Source organism: Ruditapes philippinarum, unplaced genomic scaffold (genome assembly GCF_026571515.1).
Source record: "Ruditapes philippinarum isolate M1 unplaced genomic scaffold, ASM2657151v2 ctg5576_1_1_1_1, whole genome shotgun sequence".
Classification (NCBI taxonomy): domain Eukaryota; kingdom Metazoa; phylum Mollusca; class Bivalvia; order Venerida; family Veneridae; genus Ruditapes; species Ruditapes philippinarum.
The window spans coordinates 162314-184806 of record NW_026854164.1 but is presented as its reverse complement, the minus strand read 5'-3'; the positions used below and the strand labels follow the sequence as shown (position 1 = coordinate 184806).

The 22493-nt window shown below is 31.4% G+C and overlaps 1 protein-coding gene across 1 annotated transcript; it reads right to left on the bottom strand.

Annotated features, from left to right (window-relative positions):
* Positions 1 to 3739: 3739 nt before the first annotated feature.
* Positions 3740 to 15146, bottom strand: LOC132739218 (potassium voltage-gated channel protein Shaw-like). Its single transcript, XM_060726880.1, has 3 exons — positions 14731 to 15146; positions 9019 to 9159; positions 3740 to 5003 (listed from the first exon to the last, which is right to left on the bottom strand). The coding sequence occupies exons 1-3, from the start codon at positions 15103 to 15105 to the stop codon at positions 3834 to 3836; spliced, it is 1686 nt and encodes a 561-aa protein (XP_060582863.1). The 5' UTR covers positions 15106 to 15146; the 3' UTR covers positions 3740 to 3833.
* Positions 15147 to 22493: the final 7347 nt, after the last annotated feature.

Genomic DNA, 22493 nt, shown 5'->3' with positions numbered 1-22493 from the left:
ATCACCTGTTGGTCAAACACCATTTTAATTGTCAAAAATATCAATATAATTGAAATATAAAGTCAATTTAGCTCAACTTGACTATGAAAATACGAGCATAATGTCACTTTAACAATGATGTAAAAATAATTAATATGTTGTCAAACTATTGTAGTTTCTTTTGCCTCGCATAAGGAAGATAAACTATTCATTCTAAATCTTAAATGATAACTAAGTTACTGGTCTTTGTGTGATAGTTGCAAAAGCTGTGAAACAACGTTTGGTTGCTGTTACAAAAAATGTTCACCAACAACAGGAATCATTTCAATTTAAACATATTAATCTCACATTTGCCTGCTGCTTTAATTCAAATTTATAAGGAATATATATTTAAATCCTTACAAACGCCAAAATCTCAACATTAAAAATGTTGAAGGCTTGGTTTTATTCGACCTCATTTATGGACAATAGTTGATGAAACTGCAAGTTACCGTCCGTGCCCCCTTACACGGGCTTAAACAGAATTAAACATTTTACGAGACAATGTGAAAGACTCCCGCTTATGTTTTATACACCGGTGTTTTTGGAATCTTCGAAAACATACTTTCGTGCCAGCCCACTTAAGGCGGCATAAGGGCAACAAGTAAAAGAATACGCGTGTTCTTAACGATTAAATAATTGAAGATATAAAATAAAATGCAATTATGAAAAGGTATCATGGGTTACTAAGCCTGCACAAACTGACGCCCAAAGACAAAATTTAAAAAAAATCATGATCATTGCAGTATATTTTATTTGCGAATATTTCAAAATTATATATTTTTCACCATAATCATAAATGCCGTACATGATAATGCCCTGTTCAAACTGGTGTTAGGATGCTTGGACTTCACTTTCTAATAATAAAAAAATCCATGTCACTGTTACATAATGGCCAGTTTTATGGGTTTATGTTTCGTTTTATAGAACGCATAAAATAGAACGTGAGTTTCACTTAAAAAGCCAAAAAGTATTGAAGTTACTGTCCATAAACGAAAGCCAACGCCTACATCGATAAGTTGTTCAATATAAAACTTCCGCTTTTCCTCTAATATTGTATGAATTAGTACAATAGTGCTAACTAAAACCATTCATAAATCGAAGAATGTAAATATGTTGAATAGTAAAACGATTCCTAAGTTGCAAGCGTAAGTCTTCTCGGTAACGATGTACTCATTTGGCATTGATATTGTCGTCAATTACTCCTGTTTGATTGTAATTTACTCCTTTTTCGTTGCTTTTAGTTACAACTGCAAACTTCAAACAAAAGGGAAATACATTTTCAAAAGTCTCAGTATTTTCTCTTAAAAAGGTAAGTTTTCATAGCAGCATTCCCATCTATATCAATCTGCTAAGATTTTGAAAATATCTGCATAAGTTGTCGGCAGATATTCACTTTGAAAAGGGGATATGTCTTGCCTAAAATGTGTATTCTTAAGGATTCTAGACTGTACAGCTACATGTCAAAGTATTTTGTAACTTTACATATCGACATGTTGTAGATGAGTAAAATGTTTCACACATAAGACAACAATCGTGAGATAATATTCTTTTCAGACATAGTTTTAGCTTTATGAAATAATTTATGTTGTCCACATTACTTTAGCTCGTGTTGATATGCCGGTCAATATATTTACACGGATATAGAAAATACATGGTTGATGTCGGGATGGAGATGTTTTATCCGGTGAGCGAGAAAGTGTATCTTGGCGAGCTTTAGCTTTAAACCATCTCCATCCCGACATTAACCATGTATTTGAGTTATCCTGCTTTTAATCATCTTTTTAGAATAATTAAATTGTTTCATTCTTCTTTTTCCCCGATAAAATAGCATCTACATTTGTATATGTAGTTTTGTTTTGCTGCTAAACATGTGACGTCATCATATGACGTAATGATGGAGATAGATAAGTTTATATGGCAAGGCTTTATCCAGCTGATGATATAGACAGTAGCAGGATACATTGCTGTTTTGAGAACTTAATTTAAAAGTTAAAATAAGTAGATTACTTCATTGTCTCAAAATTTAGGGTTGTTCGACAAAATTAAAGTTGTTGGTAGTTAATCGTCGGTTACCCAGGCTATTTACTGTCGTATATAAGGAATGTGAACCGTGGGTTCCGACGCTGATAGTCGCAAGTTTAAAAAGTCCTCTACGAAGTTCATTGTATGTGTGACCGTTATTGAACCTGCTGATAATGAATAAACACATGTACAGTCTGTAACTCGAGTACTCTAGGTCATGAGAGATCATCAAGTCCTACATTTGTTACGTCCCTTTGAAATACTATTCAATCTATAACACAAAAATAACTGTAATCGATGGATATGCCAGCAATGACGTCAGATAAAAGGTGACAGTGAACAAAAATCAATCGACATCTTTATTCAGTATTGATATATTGGAAAAAGAATGATTCATTGAAACCAGTAAAAAAAACAAGAACAATTTGGTAAGAACTACAAACCCAGTTTTATTGACTCTTATTCAGTTATTTTTTGACAGTTAATTTTGCGTTATTTATGTAAAATGTTTTCGTTAGCAGACTCAAATTCAAATTCATTCTTAATAAGATAATCGTCATTGCATATTTGCAGTTTAAATTGTTATTCATATCAAACTATCAATTATAATTTAATTATAACAGTACATTTTTTGACATAATAATTGTTATAATTAAACAACCTGGAATGTTTTATAGAGCCGTCATAACCGTAGATAATGAGTGCATACTGAATCCTGTTCTGGAACTTCCCCCGCATAATTTCTTTTTTCATTGATGACATTGAAGATAGATCATTAACGTAGCATCATTACAATTCTAATTTATAAACGTTAAGGTAAAGATAAGCCTTTCTTTCCTGTCCAGTTAAAGGTTTCTCAGTGTAGAACACCTAATTATACCACTGGATTATACCACCACAGTATGCAATTTGAAGCAAACTGATTCCTATCTTCTAGCGGGTAAGGATTTCTAAACAAACTTCATAAAAATCTAATTAAATTTTGTCACCATTATATTAAGTTATTGCGTCATAAAATAGAATGAAACAGACATAAAATAAGTAAATTTTGAAACTTTGAAACATGTTGACAAATTTTAATGTACTGGTATAGTAATATAATCAGATTTCCAAACAATACACCTATACCGTATGTTTAAACATAAGAACCAACAAGATCAGAAGAAGAATTGACATTTGCCTTGTTGATCTTTATTCTCGTTTTCTATTTAGTATAATAGATCCAGGTGTTTTGACATGTAGTTACTCCAAACACCCTGTCAACACTTTATAATATACATGTACATTTAATGTGTGGCTGTTGTGATGTGTAGTAAACTGAGCGACCTGTCATGACCAGATTATTTAAGTATATAAAAAAAGTTTGCTGACTTCTACCTATATGTACATACAATTAAATCAAGCAAATCGATGTACATTCATATGCATTTCAATCATTTATATTGTAAATTGAATACTTTGATTTGTTACAAATGTTACTAGTAGTATCTTTCTGCATAATATTATCAATTTTTGATTAGTCAAGAACGGTGTACTTATTCTTTAAGAAGGGTGAGAAATAAATACGCATTCTAATCTATGTAGTCGGACTATTGACGGATTTGACAGTAAGCAAAGCATAGGGTGCAACATTACGGTAATCATAGAAATAATTGCTTAGGTAAAAAACAACCACAAAAAAACATACAACCGCTAAGCACAAAAAGAGATGCGTAAAGCGGATAATGAAATCGGTGTGTGTAACCAAAGTATTAACAATTCCTTTAAAGCATCACTCTAGCTGTTATTTATCAATACCGTTTGTAATTTAGGTTATTCTTTATGGCATCAACCGCAAGTACTTGAGTTATTTTAACTGGTTTGTCCCTATGCTGTTTTTCTGCTCTTTTGCCCCAAACCTTCGAATAGGTATAAAATAACATAAAGTTATTAACAAATATAGGGATGATGACAGCGATCAGGCAAACGCCACTTATAGCGCAAAAGACTCCAACTGTTTTCGACAATGTTGTTTTGGGTACGACATCACCATAACCAACAGTTGTCATGGTTACAATCGCCCACCAAAATGAATCGGGAATATTCGGGAAATTGTCGTCTCCGGAGAAGAAAACAAACGTAGAGAAAACAAGCATAGCTACAAATAAAAACAGGGACATTAACATAAGTTCTTTGAAACTTGCTTTAAATGCGTATAAAAGAACACGGAAACCGATGAAATTCTTGACAAGACGGAAAAGCCGAAAGATTCGAACAATTTGAAGACAATGCAATATATCTAGAACAGATGCTTCGTATTTCTCTTTGGGAAAAATTGTCTCGATTGTGTATTTTAAATACATAACCGCTAATGCAAAAACATCTACCCAATGGAGAAATGAGAAGATCAGTTGAAATCGGAAAGGACAAAATATCAACCTTACAATCAGATCCAGAGTAAATAAAGCAATACACGTAAACTCTAGTATGTCAAGAAAAAAGTATCGAGCAAACGCATTTTCTGGTGCAGCAAATTCGTTTTCCTCACTTGCAGGCTCTGATGTAACTTCCGGTTCAGATATTACTTCCGGTTCAGCTGTTGATTCGGGTTCAGATGTTACTTCCGGTTCAGCTGTTGGTTCAGATGTTACTTCCGGTTCAGCTGTTGATTCAGGTTCAGATGTTACTTCCGGTTCGGCTGTTGATTCAGGTTCAGATGTAACTTCTGGTTCAGCTGTTGATTCAGGTTCGGATGTTACTTCCGGTTCAGCTGTTGATTCAGGTTCGGATGTTTCTTCAAGTTCAGCTGTTGATTCTGGTTCAGAATTACCTAGGAAATAGCTTTTGTATTTATACCATTCGTCTCCATAGTATATTTGCCATTCTTTGATATTCAAAGGTCTTTGAAATGAATGATGAGTTCCAGCAATCAATGCAAAAAGCGATACAGTGATCAGTATGGCACTGAAGATGAAGTATACCTGCAAAAAAGTAATTGCTTAAGATAAAAAGATTATCAAAGAAATATATTTAATATATACAGACGCAAAAAAAGAAAGTATGCACTTTGAAATTTCCATATTTTTTTGGGATTATCCGGAATAACTTGGTGAATTATTATCTCTATCTAAATACAAGCGCTTTTGCCTACTTATTGCAATAAATTAAACGACATTTTATCGGATATTTTACCTCAATATGGCTTCTTACGTCTGGGCGAAGCGTCACTGACTTTGCGAGACAATTTTTCTGCCTTTACAAAACAATTATCTATCTGCAGCAGCGTTTTCTACAATCTGGAAGTTTAAGAGATACCGTTCGTTCAGAAAGGAAACACTACGAAAGACCGGTAGGGCCATTTCAACTTCATGAATTCCCGATTTCATCTTCATGAATTCACAATTTAAACTTCGTGAATTCCCGTTTTCAAAATACGGAATTCACGATTCAGCTTCATGAATTCACAACTTCAACTTCACGAATTCACGATTTCAACTTCATGAATTCACGATTTCATTTTCAAGAATTCGTGAATTCACGATTTCAACTTCACGAATTCACGATTTCAACTTCATGAATTCACGATTTCAACTTCATGAATTCACGATATCAACTTCATGAATTCAACTTCGTGAATTCACGATTTGATTTCAACTTTACGAATTCACGATTTAAACTTCACGAATTCACGATTTAAACTTCATGAATTCACGATTTCAACTTCATGAATTCAACTTCGTGAATTCACGATTTCAACTTCACGAATTCACAATTTAAACTTCATGAATTCACGATTTCAACTTCAAGTACTCAACTTCGTGAATTCACGATTTCAACTTCACGAATTCACGATTTCAACTTCATGAATTCACGATTTCAACTTCATGAATTCACGATTTCAACTTCACGAATTCACGATTTCAACTTCATGAATTCACGATTTCAACTTCATGAATTCACGATTTCAACTTCACGAATTCACGATATCAACTTCATGAATTCACGATATCAACTTCATGAATTCAACTTCGTGAATTCACGATTTCAACTTCACGAATTCACGATTTCAACTTCACGAATTCACGATTTAAACTTCACGAATTTACGATTTAAACTTCACGAATTTACGATTTCAACTTCATGACTACATTACGTCAACGCATCTACATTACAGCTTTTAAACCGCTACAAGCACCGCGAGACAATTTGTTGTATCTAGACAAACCTTTCTGAATCGTTTGAGGCGGCCATACGTAGGCCAGATTATTAATCCTTGGGATATTATGGACTCAACGTCATTATCGTTGGACGCGTGCCCAGTAATCAAAAGAATTGTTTAGATGGTAAAGCACCCATTTTTGCCGTCGAGGTGAACGTTTTGCAAATAATTGCTTGTTTGAGTGGATTCGAATTGTCGGAAGCAGCGTTATGGTTTTGGGCAGGATAATGTGTTACAGAAATACAAAATTAGTCTTAATTACAGGTAATTACAGGTTATCGGAATGTCCAAAGTTATATTGACAGTTTTCTGCCAAGTGACCTTCCTTTTTGCGTCAGCAGCAAGGTTTATTTAACCACGATAATGGCAGGTCACAACATGCTAGGGGAACGCAAAATTACCTCGATAGATACAATGTTAACGTGCTACAATGGCCGGTTTACTCAAAGGACATGTATCTCATTGAGCTCATATAGGATCTTTTTGGACCGATGGAAAAAAGAAAGGACGTTACTAAAATCAATCGTGATCATACACTTACTCTTGCCTAAAAATGGTATACTTTACAATTAACGTCATTCGGCGTGACGTTAGGTCGATGCGACGAGAATTATCGCTTTGATTCATAGAAGAGATGGACATCATCGGTATTGAAGAAATTTTAGAAATTGAAAGACGTTTACAAAAAATATTATCAAGATATTTACATAAAGATTCCAATTTAAAAAATGCGAATTTTTAATTTGATTTCTTATGCGTTATCGGTAAAAATATGAAAACAACAGCGGCGTTTATCTTTCATTATGACAGAAAATACTGTATCATGTGTTATGTGTTTTGGCGAATAAATATTACAGATTGCGGTACCAAATATTTCAGTATTCTTATAATATCCTGAAGCAAAATAGTAAAACCAAAGTGCAAAGTTTCTTTTTTAACGTCAGTATACCTGGAAGACAAATTGTAACTTTTGATGTTTTTGATAAAAATCAATACTTTGTCCTGTTTAAACCATTTATGATATATTTGATATTAATAATTTAAACTTAACTGAAATAATAAATTTGTTGATATTAACCAACACAAAAATTTTCATTTCAACTATTTTACTGCTATCTGAAAGAATTTAGATAAAGAAACCCTTCATAAACTACAATCGTCAAAATAGCTATATATGTGAGACGGTATGGATAAGCAACAATTAATAGAGATGTGATACTTTAGATTATTATGGATATGGTGTAAAATTATTATTGTCCTATAACAAACATTCGTAAATGAAGTTTAGAAATCAAAGCTTAAGCGTAATTTCTGATGTGAAGACGATATTTCCGAGCTGATTGAAATCCTAAAGGTCAAAAAGTGCATTCACAAGTCAATATTTACGGATGTTAGAAGTTGCCAGAAAAAAACAACAAAACATTATATTGCTTGGTATTTTATAGTTAGATATTGATGTAATCTCTAAGGATCTTAAAAATCAACACACCTCCAAATCAAAAGGAATATTTATCAAAAGGCACATGTGAACTGTTAAGATCGCTGTTCCAAAGCGTCTTCATCCCCTCATTCGTTACTTTGGTCTAAAGGAGATTTACCTTAACGTTTTCCGAAAATGCATCTTGATATGTTTTACAGAGTTTATTGATGGGTTTAATTACATCTAAATTAAATATGCATGTTACTTGAGATGTCAGTTATGCTAACCTTCCCCATGTTAAAGACTTACTCCAAATGGAAGATAAGATAAACACTTATACCATCTCATTGTTTTCCTAAATGAAAAATACACAGAAAGAAGACTGCAAGTAATACGACAAAATGTGCAATAGAACAATATCTGCCGTTTGGAGTTTAATAAATATCAGGTGAATGCTCTGTTCAAAGTCTGGAACTTTTCAGTGGTTTGTTCAAGCTTTTCAATCGCAAATTAATTAGGTACACATGAATAAACTATCCTTTGGTACATCAGCCTTAACTGATTTGCCATGCATCAAGAACAAAATTCATTAAATGATTCAGACTTCCTTTTAGTATCATTACAGTTACTGTATTCAACCGTTGCTAATATGATTTTATAACACAAAGTCTATGAAGTACAGGTGCTCTCGACTGGTGGCGTTCATTGCTGATCACCTATAACCTGACACAGTATGCAAAAATTTAGTTGGCATTAACAACTTAAGAAATCTATAGAAAGAAGCTGAAGAGTAATGTATTAAAGTATTTCTGTCTATTGCTTGTGAATCAAAATAATTATATTTAATACAATCACACTTGTAAATTTTAATTATACATGTATTTAATACAATCACACCAGTAACTTTTAATTATATTCAATACTAGATACTAGTAAACCTAAATTATATACATGTATAATTCAGTCACATTTGTACATTTAAATGAAAAAAGATTTAAAATGAAAATGAATTTAAATTTAGGTACTTTTAATTGCTAGTATGACCTTTTGTAGAAGTGAATGAATAGTGAATAGTAGGAAGTAAATGCTTTCCAAATGAATATGAACAATAGGTAACACGAATAATGATATTATTTGTATGCATGAAATACATAGTACGTAACTTAAAAATCGCTAAAGATAAAATGGAAATTATTGATTCGCTTGTTTCTACCTAAACGCAATCATTGTTCACTTTTACCGTTAATTCTTTCAAATTCAGTGCATGTTCATTTTATTACAACTTCATTGCATTAAGATCTCCCTATTTTAGAAATAAAGTATCAATTGACATTAATGAATGTAGAGATATTATTACCTTTGCCATTTTTGAGTAAAATGGTTCATTCAAGATAAGCCACATGCGCCCTTGCAAACGACGCCACCCTCTTGCACTTGCGCTCATATTCATCAATTTGAGTTTCTCTGCACGTGCTTTATTTTCATCAAATTCAAGAATCTGAAAGCACAATCAAACAAATATTTTAATATCAAGTATTTCGATTATTTTCCGCTATGTTTATTTTTCTTTTCAAATTCCACATGAATTTGAAGTCGAATATTTACGTCGTCTCGTTTCCGTTTGGACCATTTGAAGCAAAAAAAACATGCATTGAAGATAGTTTTTTATAAAACAAAAAGACAAAGGCTGTCTATGGGAAATTCTGAAAAAAGTAAATATTGGATTATTTGTTAGATGTTATGAATAGAGATTTTAAATATAATACAAAGAGTTGAAATGTCTATCTCAAGTGATTATTTAATGCATGTCCATTGAGTAACTGGAAATAAAGCAGAAATTTTGTGTCGAACTTCTGGTCACGATAATGATTGACATTTATACTTGAGACGAGTTGATAACGCAGCGGAATTTGTTCTAATAGATTCCGTATGCATTCCTGTATACTAGTATGCGATTATTACGTTACATTAATCAGTCGTATATTTCAAATATAAACTCTTGTTTAACTAAACGATTTGGTTTTGTTACTGATTATGAAGTGTTGGTGAGCGAAGACCGAGTGTCGCGTGATAATTCAACGTGTTAAATTTACTGTAATCTTATTTATTGATCACCTTGTATAATCATTGACAAACGTAGACGGAGATGTTACAGATTTGTGCATATTAACAATAATATTGCGGGCACTTTTTCATATAAGCTTTATAGCAGACCTTTGCTGATTTTGATTATAAATATGATTTTTGTTGCCATAATTGCAATTATTAAAATAGTTTTACTTAATATCACGTTCTGTTTTTCTAAAAACAATACAATACATGGAGAGAATATGATAACATAATAGGTTTTAATCTCTTGATAATATTTTGATACATAACTGCATAATTTATAACCAATTAACTGAGACGCCCTTAGAGATTCAAGATTAGATGATGAGGTAGTCCTGATATTGATAATAGTCACGCACCTGTTTAGATAGTATGGTTTATGCCAAACATTAAAATAACTTTAGCATTTGAAAACACACACGCATCAGGTACTCGTAAACGCACTTCTGGGGAAGATAATGGAGCATATTATAACTATTTAAAGGAAGATCACTGAGACCTTAAAGCTTAAAATTTGCAAAGTATAATTAAGAAATATACTCAGAAATAGATTTAAATCGTATAACTGTACGATTCTTATTCCGATTTGAATTTTTGGTCAATTTTCACAACAAGAATTATTATTATGGAAAAAAAGTAAAAAGCGGATAAAATGAAATTTCGCACCCAAGTTTTTGGTCTAGAACCACATAAATGGATCAATAATCTATGAAAATGATCGCCAGTCCCGGCATGTCAATAAAACTCAGTCACTTCAAAAGGTTTCTTGATGTAGTTAATATAAAACAATTCAAAAAATATTATGTAATGATAGTGTAAAAGAATATGAAATGAAAGAAAGATAGCATCTCGTCTATATTGCCAATTAACATATAAACCAAAAATATGACATTAAGAATTGTATGTTTCCAGCATAGTATGCCATACCAGACTTATAATTGTAGAGTTACCTTCAAAACCTCGCTGTCGTCAAAATAAGCAATATATTTAGTGCAACAACATTTTGCATTTTTATACAAACCTCGTCCACTCCCCAGAATTCTAGCTCAGTACGGCAAATGTAATAAATACTTCTTCCAACCTCGTCCACTCCCCAGAATTCTAGCTCAGTACGGCAAATGTAATAAATACTTCTTCCATGTAACCTTTAGTGCATCAACAATAAAATACAGGAAATAATGTCTCCTGTTATTTCAAACATTTGCACGTGCAACAAAAAGTACGATATTTTTCTTAGAAACATCTGCTATATATACCTATCGAATCAATATTTCGAAGTGACCAATAGTGTGACGTGCATTTACCTAGATTCTGAAAATGTGTTACTTTAAACGGGATATAAATGTGTGTGCCTTACACAAATTGCGAACGCGCGGGAAAAAACTTAATCCGATTGATTTTCATAGCAACACATGCGTCGTAGAAAGGTCTATACAAGTAAATGAAAATAAATGCTTTGCATGATGATTATTGACAAAAAATAACGTTCCTCAACATATATTGATATAACAACATAAATATTACCTTTGTTATAAAGAGTGGGGACCATTAATTTAAATAAATAATTATAATGTTCTATAATAAAAGGCTACATAAATACGATAGTGTTTGATTTCACATTAAAGTCAAGCAAATGATCAAGGATTAAACATTATTGTCATTTAAATAAAAAAGTATGGCATTTCATCGAATCAAGTTAGATACAGATGAATGAAGAACTATTCCTAAAATATATGATCAAGAATAATCAGACATGCCTAAAACTAAATTCAGCTTTAACTTAATTACTCACTTTCAAATTACATTAATCTTTGAACAATGTTATTAATTTTCTTAAGTGCTCATAAATGCATACCATTCAACAATTCCTGATTTTTATATTTTATAACACTGTATTAAATATAGTTACAAGTTACAAGTTTACAAGTTTTATTCATATCAAACAAGAAGGTCAACGACCAATGTGGCAAAATGTACAGTACAATTACAATTATGGTAGTTAACATACTAGCATATAAGATATATATGAATAATATTAACGAACATATTTCTGTTCTAGTTTACGTAACAGTAAACATAACTTATTAAGCAACAAGTAGATTAATTTCATTTGAGTCTTGCATTTAAAATAGTTAACATAATTACAAACATATAGAATAGAAACTGGTGACAGATATAAATACAAACTGTCCAAAATACATAGATAACTAAGTGATTGAAGCAGTTAACCGAAAATATATCACATTTAGAAGTAAATTACGAAATACTGGTATCATGAGTAAGATAATATATTATCTAGGAATGCCATATTTGTCAGCCTTGTCCGAAAAACGAAATGCGACAAGATTGACATATGGTAAAACAAAATGTTGCTTAACAATATCACGTATACACTAAAATAAAATATATACTTACTAATTTCATTTTACAATTACACCAGTCGCACAGTTTACAAAGTTTTCTGCACCTTAATTACGTTAAATGAAAATAGTGTTGTTCCTAACATTAAAGGCTTTTTCAATATAACATGCAAGACATTTTATAATAGTATCATTTTTAGAGTTCATAAGAGCAATCAATTTTATCATATTTGGATGTCTCCAATAATATGGAGATAAATACTGCTTTCTTAGGTTAATATATCTATTACATTGTAATACAAAGTGAAACTCGTCATCTAAACATTACATTCAGAACAATTTCGATTATCATGGAAAGAGGAAATTCACGCGATTTTTCTGCAATCAAAAGTGCTCTGGACTTGTAACCTGATTTAGTTTATAGTTTATCTTTTTTTTTTCTCAAAAGAATGTAACGGTAACATAGATAGTTACAAACATGTTGCAAGTTTAAAACATTGCCTGTATGCTAAGTCGTCTCTACAAAAATTAAATTTTGTTTTATGTTTTATATCAAACACATTAAATCCAGTAGAAAATGTCTAATTCACAAATTCATCGGGAATATGTAATAGCAAAAAAATAGTTGATAAGAATTTGATAAGAAAATGTTTGCCGTCATTATCAATGGCATTTTTACGGATAGTAATTATTCCCTTATATGTATATGAATGCCAGTGTAATGAATAAAGACGTGTCTTCTCTTTTTGCAGCAATTTTAAAAAGCCAGTAAGGAAATGACAGTTCAAATTATTGCCCTGTACATGATTCCATCTAGGAGCAACTCACATTGACATATGTCAGGTACATGTATGTTATATCTCTTGTACAATATTTTCCAGCATTTATATTTTATAAATTATCAGATATGAATGATCGTGAAAATCAAAAGCCCTAGTATTATTAATTAAAGTCTTCATTTTAAATTATATTACGTAATTGATATAACCCGCTTGGGATTTCCCTACGTGAGCATTTATTGACATGTATGTATAAAGAGAAACTTTGCCATTAGATGCAAGGCTATTACAACAGAAACACAGACAGTGGGTTCGGTGCGCGGATGCGCGTGTGTGTGTGTGTATGTGAATGCGCTCTCGTGCGTGTGCGCGCGCGTGCCGTCACGTGTGCGTGTTATTTTCCTGCTTTGTTTAAATTAACAGCTGACAACATTAGCTAAGTCATCAAGAAGTCTGCTTCTTGACCCAGTCAACAGGTATTCATTTCTTTATAGGGTAAATGTAACAAACACTGTTTAGCTCCTCGCTGGCAATCAAACTTTTCTATAATGTGTGAATTGTTTAATTTCATTTTGTAAATCTGTTCTGGTACTTTCTATACTTTAGTTTATCAGTGGAAAGTTATTCAATAATAAGATTCGGTAAACAATCCAACTGTATTTATTGTATTGTAAATCAATTAACACACTATTAACTACTCAAAAATTAAAAAGCCTACAATACCTACAGTTTAGACTTTCAATAGACATTCTTCATTGCCAGATCTTAAATGTTTATTTTTCTACATTTAACTTTGTTTGTCAAATAAAAGTTAAAAACAAACCCTATATCACAAATTTCAATACAACTGTCACAAAGAGAGAGGTTTTCGTTTTGTGCTTGTAGGAATGCGAACACCATTGTTCCAGATTGAAATTATAGAATTTGTTTAACTACGAGAACACTTTCATTACGTATTTTCTCGTGATATGCAAACGTATTACAACAATTACAACTTTGCTTTTTAACAATGAAAATTCTAGGTTCAAAGGAAACACATTGTACATGTATTTTATTTATTAAAGAACGAGGTTCGAATAATTTAGGATGGAGTTGGTTGTCTTTTAAAACTATAAATATATTTACGGCTAATGGAAGTTTAAAAAAATCTCAGAGGTATGAAATTTTAAGTGTAACTTTTTTTCTCTCCAAAATTATGTCAAATAAGATATGAAAGGTGACGTTAGATATAGGGAGTTTAGCATTATTTGCTGTTATAGTGTTTTTTATCGTTTGGGTCAATAGTGTTAAAATGAGTATGAATAAATGTGTATGTAATAGATCAGAATGATACCACCCATCAGAAACGCCTACTTAATAAAATAACTTCAAATCATATTACAGAATAACTGTATAATTGTAATAATCAGTTTATCAATACAGAATAACTGTATAATCGTAATCATTATTGTACTGCATAATTTCGCTAATATCACTCTATTTCAATAACTGGGAAAAATGGTCAGGCGCAAGATATGATATTAATAATCGGACTCAATTTAACACCATTGACCCAATTAGTTAATTTATATTTTCCCAGGATTACTTGATTTCAGTTTCATAAAACAATGCAAATGCAATTATATAGCAATAATGTAAAACATGCAATAACATTTTTTAAAATATAATAAACCAAAGAAAGAAATATCTCGTTAATATTGCTAATTATTGCTAAAACAAATAAAATAAGAATATGACATTGAACAATTTTATATACCTATATAAACAAATACACGTTTCATTCATAGAATTATATATCAGAATTACAAATTGTAGTGTTACCTTTAAAACTTCGCTGTCGTCAAAATAAGCAATATATTTAGTGAAACAACATTTTGCGAGGCAAACCTCGTCCACTCCCCAGAATTCTAGCTCCTTTTTAAATGACGACGGACAAAGATCACTGGGTAGGTGCAATTCTCCTCCTTGTTCATAATATAAAATACTTTGAAAAGCCGCAGGATGTCGCTCAATATATATCTCGGTATCCAATTGATGTAAGTTTTCTCGAAACTTGACAGGAATATTTTTCTTTATAGATGTCCAAGTATTTTCGGAGACTTCATACCTAGTACCACTAATATTCAGAATGATAGTTTTTAATCTTTCCTTAGTCGGACTAACAGGTTCGTCTGTTCTGATTAATGATTTGTTCATGTTTTTTTGTTTTTGTTATTTTTTAAAACGACCTTTTCATCGTAGTTCAAAATCAAAGAATATGTCCATTGTTTGGTTGTATTTTTTAAACAAATCGATTGTCATCTAGTTTTTATCCAAATTTTACGAAAACACACGAATAGTTTTTAAAAGTCTTAAATTCACCGACCTCTGCTAGAGATGAAACATAATAAATACTGCCTATCCTCAATGAACAATCGTCTATACGCTACTGAAACCGATGCATGCGCAATAGCTCCTATTTTTCACCACATCGCAGGTCATTCTATTGAATATTTTCAATTAACAGTCAACCAATACTTTCGTTTGCAAACTTTGTTATATTTTTACGTTAAGGTAAAATACTAAATACGCATTCGGAAAAAAATCATGATTTCATTATAGATTACTCTGTAATGTCAATTTCAGGAGAAGTGAAGTCAAAATAAACTTACTTTACTATGTTTGCAATTATTTGTGAATAACTAATTTTCAGTCATTATCATGATTATGCAAATTATTAAACAATTATATCTACACAATATGTTTTGCTACGCTTCAGTGAGTAAACATATTGCACTGTTCCTCATACAAGGGGAATACCTCGAAAGATATTGCAACAGGACAGCTGATTAACTAACAAACACAAATGTAATATCGAATGAGGGTTGTTTGTCACAGGTTTTAGTTATCGTCCCTTTAATAATAACCAAAAATAGAGCAAAAAAACTTATTTTCAGAGAGAGACAAAATATGCGATACTCAAAAATGTCAGATTTCCGTCTTCAGGCATTAAAGACAACCCATGACCAAATGCTTAATCAGAATTCAAAATATCTCTCGTTCTGGTACACTTATATTTTCCGACACATAAATTTAATTCAAATATATTTGAAAAAAACAACACTAGTTAAATGTTCATGCTGCACATCAAAGACGTCGCAAAATGATGTGAACAGTCACAGGTAATGTACCAAATCAGCCTTGACAATTGTTCTCTATTACAGTTGAATATCCGAAGCACTCATCAATTTTTCTTCAAGTTATTGGTATGTGCTCGTTGTTTAATAATTAAGTTGCATATTTTTGTGAAAAAGTAGACCCTAATGCTTAAATTAACAAAGTAATGCCATGTCTGAAATTCTGAATTTTTTTCTATTGCGACAAAGATTGAAAGGTCTGGTCGAAGCAAAATAAATTAGATAAGAATTAAAAATGAAATGATTGATATACTTTAAATAAATTCAAGACAAAGACAGGGGTAAAGAAAAATATATCTTTTGTGCCGAGAATATGTCCATTTGAATATTGGTGCAAATATGCATAATGATTTTGAAGACGACCCTTGTTATTTTACAAATAGCAAACAAATGTCTGAAATATCAAATAATAATTATGAATAAAATGTTATAAATAATCAATTCTTAGTTACTAGTACGTATTGTTTACTTATTTATATTTATAAAAGATTTATACGAAAGCCTGGGAGCATCATTTATTAATTAAACCTTAGTATTTATTAATTATAATTTAAAGGTTATAACTTATTCATAAATATTTATTACTTATCATTTAGAATTTATGAACCTAAAACAAGTTGGAAGAAGAGGAACATAATAGAAGCAGACAACCTAAGTTATTATAAACAGATTAGCAGTATAAGTAACGAGGACAAGGTAAATGAATTTGTTTAGTAATGTGATATTCTTAATAGGTCTTGGGCAACGGCTTTTATAATAATTTGTAAACAGGACAAACAACGAAACATGCAATATTGTACTACTACGTCATGTCAAATGGTGTTGTGCGACCTCTGTTTGCAATAATTATAATGGCATGTTACCTGAAAAGTTAAATGTTACTGCCCTTTATCCTATCCGGCATTTACTTGCAATTCTGAAAATACTTTTTTACCATACTTAATGGCCAGATTGAATTTGATTTTAAGATTATAGCTTGTTACCATGACAACCAAAAGAAAACTCTTTGAACCCACAAGGTCAAGAGCCTAGATATTTTGTATTTAGCGTCGTCTTATGGTTCTTAATAAAGATTGTTCAAATTGTGCCCCTTGGGTCAACCTAGGGTTTTCTTATTCTAAGTATATACATGTATAGACTGTATACGGAAAACTTCTTCTCTGAAGTCAAAAGGCCAAGAGCTTTGGTATTTTGCATTCTGGTTGTTAATGAAAAATTTTCAAATTATGTCCCTGCAAAATTGACCCCACCTAATGGTATCATATTTTACATAAACTTATTTAAGGAAAAATTTCACTGAAAAGTTTCTCTAAAACCAAAAGGGCTAGAGCTTTGATATTTTGCATAAGGCATCATCTTATGATTGTCTATGAGTCTATGAAAATGGTTTAAATCACACTACATGTTTATTTAGTTGAGCGTATCAGGGCTACATGGTCCTCTTGTTTTAGTGATTTAGTGATTAAAATGTTGAATGGTATTTTGAAGTATTTCTAATTTATTTAAAAATCTTGCTTTGTTTCTAAAATAATGATCTACTAAGAAACCTTTTTGTCATATCTTTTTGTTATACAATGTATAAACAAATCTCCAACTTTAAAGCAGTGTGAAAAGTTAAGACCATGTTAATGGTGAAATCATTTATCATATTTATCAACATTTCATGATTTGTAAAAATATATGCCTTATAAAATAGTACCAGTGAAAAGATTGATTTAGGATATTCATTTTGCATGATTACAGACAGGGGCTGTGGGTACAAAGGACATAGATTTGACCTATGCCATACAGTAAATAACAAAATCCAAATATCCATATTTTCGAAAAAAATCAACATATTATTATATACTAAGGGACGATTATGCTTATGAAAAAAATGTAAATGATTAAACTTGGTTTGAATATATATATAGAATAGTTGTTGATGTACTGCCCTTGATTAGAAACTTTCCATTCTGAATAACACATTCAGACCGCACAAAGTTAGTGCTTTCACACTAGCACATAGTCAGTGTGAAGTTGTTTTTAAAAGTAATTAAAAGGATTGATAACTTTTAATCATAAAGTAATAAAAAATAGATTTTAAATATGAATATAATTATAAAAAAATAAATTATAAATAATACATTATAAATAATAAGTAATTAATAATAAGTTATAAATAAAGGTTAATGCCAATATACATATGATTTATTATGGTGTCCAAAACGTGTTGTATATTATATGCGTGTCATTTTTTCACGTGAAATATAGTTGACCTTTCTGTACTTTTTATCTTGAACTTGTCTCATCTTTAATACATCCAACTTCTGCTTTCAGGGAAACACAATACCAGGGTACAATACCAGAAGTGGATGTGGGAGAGGTCGACGATCAGAATTCAAAGCTAAGTTGGGATGGCAGCATTACAGAAACAATGCATATAGAGAAGTTACACTTGAACAATATTATGCAAAGCTGACCAAGACATAACTGTCAATCATATTGTTGAGGTAGGGAAAAAGATGTTTTTCATGGAAGGTTACAGTCGCTTTGGTCACATAGATAATATTGTCAATTTGCTTGATTGATCAACGTGGAGAAATAATCAATGAATTCACTGATTTGAATGGAGCCAAATGTTCCTATGCAGAGTATGTATAAGCACAAGGGATGTTCCAATCCAAGTGTCATTTATATGTCAGAACAAAGCCTTTTGAACCCAACTGTTGACACTCTGTATAGTGGGGAGGAAGCAGAATCAGAATATGTGAATAATTCATTTTTGCTTTTAAATCGAAGTGTTGAATCTACTTCTATTGTGTAAGAAACGATACATCAGTGTATTATTTCCGATGATAAGTTATGCAATATGTATATAGAGCAAAATTTAAGCTGCAACTGTATGTCCGTCCCGCTCCAAAACATTTTGTCGTGTTGTTCCAAAAGTACATTTGTTATACTTCACAGGAATATTGATCAGCATTTATAGTTGTGCATGTGGGATTTCGTATGTGGGTTAATTCAAGGCTTTTGGAGTTATTGCTCATGACTTATAATTATAACTAATATCCAATTGTCATAAGTGTGAGGGGCATGCTGTGTCCTTTTGACACATTTCTCGTTGGAATATTGTTTGTGTTTATCAGTAGCCTTGAATTAAACATTTAGAAATACTTGTTGTTTCATTTTACTTTGACGTTGTAAGAAAAGCGGATTTGTCAGCTAAGCTTGAATATTTGAAAATAAGCTAAAGCTTCTACGTTAAATGATCACATATGCTTGTTTTGTTTAGAATTAACCCAATGTGATTTTTACTCCTTTCCATTAATAACTCATTTGTGAAACTTTTCACAGATTGATGAATAATACGCGTATAGGTATATTAGCCAAGCTCCTTAACTCTGATATGCAATTTCATTAAATAATGCCAATTTTCTTCTTGAGTTTTTACCAAACTTAGTCGCCACTTAATTATTGTGACAGCTACGTTTTTGTACTTTTCATTCTTTTAATTCAATGTGTATTACTACCCCTATGGTGTTAACACCATTGGCACTTAATTATTGCAGTCAGTCTGTCATTTGTATAGCTTGATAAGGTTTGATTCATGAAACAGGTCAATGTTAGAAAGCTTAAAAGCTTAACACTGAATTCGACTATTTGCAATGTGGTCATACCATGTGACTTTTCGGGAACGGTACACGCAGATTTTTACCCGATTCAGGTATGTTTTTATTAATAATTCTAATCTCGAGTGCGATTTTTTTAAGCTTGGGTAGAGGGGACGGTACACACTCCTTTATCACAACAAGCGACTTTTAGTAAATCGTCGACTTTTTTCACTGTTTCGTAGAAAAAAGAATGCTAATTACTTAGATTTACTAAGTCCAATATATCTAGTGCTGTGATGTTAAGCATATTTTCATAAAGTTATGTTTAAATGGTACGGAACACACTGTTTTATTTTAAAGGATTAGGAACACGCAAATTTTCTGTCATTTTGAATAAATCTGAAAAATAATTATATGAAAATTTGCTTTTACTAATAATGTGAGTGTTTTACCTTAATGTTTTACATAAATGCAGTGCTGTTTTAGCATTAGTTCATCAAGTTGAAATGTTATGAAACACAGTGCTTTTAAAAGGGATACGGAACACATATACTTTAAGGAGGGATATGGAGCACATTCTAACTAGTAAAACTGGAAAGTCGCCCTATGACACGTGAAACCTAACCAAAAAAGGCCTACATTACCTGAATTAAAAGTTATTTGATGTTTTAAAAGCTTCATGTCGTTAAACAATATTTCAATTTCACAGTCATATTTATTTAAAAATACAGTTGCCATTGCTTAAATCTTTAATATTTTTTCTTTTTAACTAGTGCCCCTTTGGGTATTAATAAAGGCACTAACGGGCACGTAAAACTTCAAAGGAGCAATGCTTGCCTAGCACAAACATGGAAATAACTACATACTATAAATATTAAAACTGAAGTAATAAATACGTATAAATAAGTTATAACAGTTACTTTTAAAATGTAATTAATGAATATGTTTTATTATATATAAGTCATAAATGATACTACCAGGCTTCCCTTCCGTAGATTTGTAAAAGAGTAAATTATTTGATTAACCACAAGATTGCATATTCGACCGGAATTTTTAGGTATAGAGCCACTAAATATATAAAAAAGTCAAGGCACAAGAGAACAATCGTCTCAGAATCTATCAAAATAACCTATCGCAAAATTAATATTAGTGATACATTTTAAAACAAATATACTTATTTCACTCAGTTAATCTGTTTTATAACTTAAATGTTCATTATTTTAATGAATAAGCATATGTTTTGCAAAAAAATATTTCGGTTGCGCCCGTAACGCCAAGAAAACCTCCATTGCGTATTTTAGTCATACCCCTTGTTCCCAGTCCGAATTGTACTCACGTCACAAGAATATAGACTGGCGGCTCATTGACATATTTATTAGGTAATTAAATAAAATTAGATAATGATGAAAATAATTTGATTTTCAAACATGGCACTATCACTTCAGTTTAACGTTTATTTTAACTCATGAAAGCTCGGTGACATGTTGTTCATCAGAAAAGCTTGTTTATTTGAAATAAGAAAATTTGAAAAAAGTAAGATTTTGTTAAAACAAAAAAAACACAAAAGCAAGACTAAAATTTTCCACTTTTATACATATATAAAAGATGCCGCGTGCGCGCCGAGTCTTATAATCGAGTTTTTAAAACAGTTCACTGTGTACATCTATATTAAGTTAATAATACTCATAGCAATCCACACACATTTACCAAGTTACTTCTTTTATTTCATTACTATTACAAAAAAGTAAAATGAATGAGGGTTCAATAAATATAGTACTAAAAATATACGAATATGATATAATCTTTATCATACATGTATTTCCAAAATAAGAGTGATTTACAGAAAAAGAAATGTTTTTCATTAACGGGTCTATAGTGTACTCTTAGCATTAGCGAGGTCTAACGCTAATTCTGTTACAAATGACGTCAAGATGTATTGTAATAACATAAGTGCAATTACGTTTTTAATAGACGGTTTGCTCTGTAACGCAGTGCCTCATGTGATAATTCTGATATATACTTGTCTCTGATTTGTTCCTGATTTGTTGGGACATAAACGTTGTATATGGAAGTTTAATTTAAGTTATGTTTAAAGTGTAAACACTTTGAATTGACCTATATTCTAATTTGTGTCGGTGTAATGGAATGTCCATAGTAACCGTATTAATCACCGGATATGTTAACAATAATCCGTGTAGATTATTCCAAACTTCAGCCATAGAACCGGAAATGAAATAATGGTCTTTAACCTTCCATTTGTCACTGTGTCATGTCTAAAACTTTTTACGCGCACATTTTAATCAATTCAACAAAAGAGTATTCCAATTCAGTATCAGAATGTGTCTCACCCGTAATATAAACTAACTATAGCTTCTTATTGGGCCTGTATTTGTAACACCCGTTCTACTCGTATTAATAAGCGAATTGCAGTTTGGGCAAGTGTTAAAGCTGGTACATCATGTAAAAACTGGTTCTTTTCTGTGAAGAAGCAAATAAATGATTGTAATTTAGTCAACTGTTCTGATGTAAATGTAAATGTTTCTAAAGCCTACATTGTTGAAGGTATACAATCATATATGACAAACAAGTTTATTGCTGAATGGCTTGAAACTATCAATAGGACCACGAGTGTTACTGGTAGAGGTGGTAACAAGCTTAGAAATTATTGTACATATAAGTCAGAATTTACCACAGAGCACTATTGTAATATGATTATGCCTCCCCAGCATCGCTCAGCATACTGTAAATTTCGTTGTGGGGTAGCGCCTATTCGAATTGAAACTGGGAGATTCGAAAATTTAAATATAGAAAATAG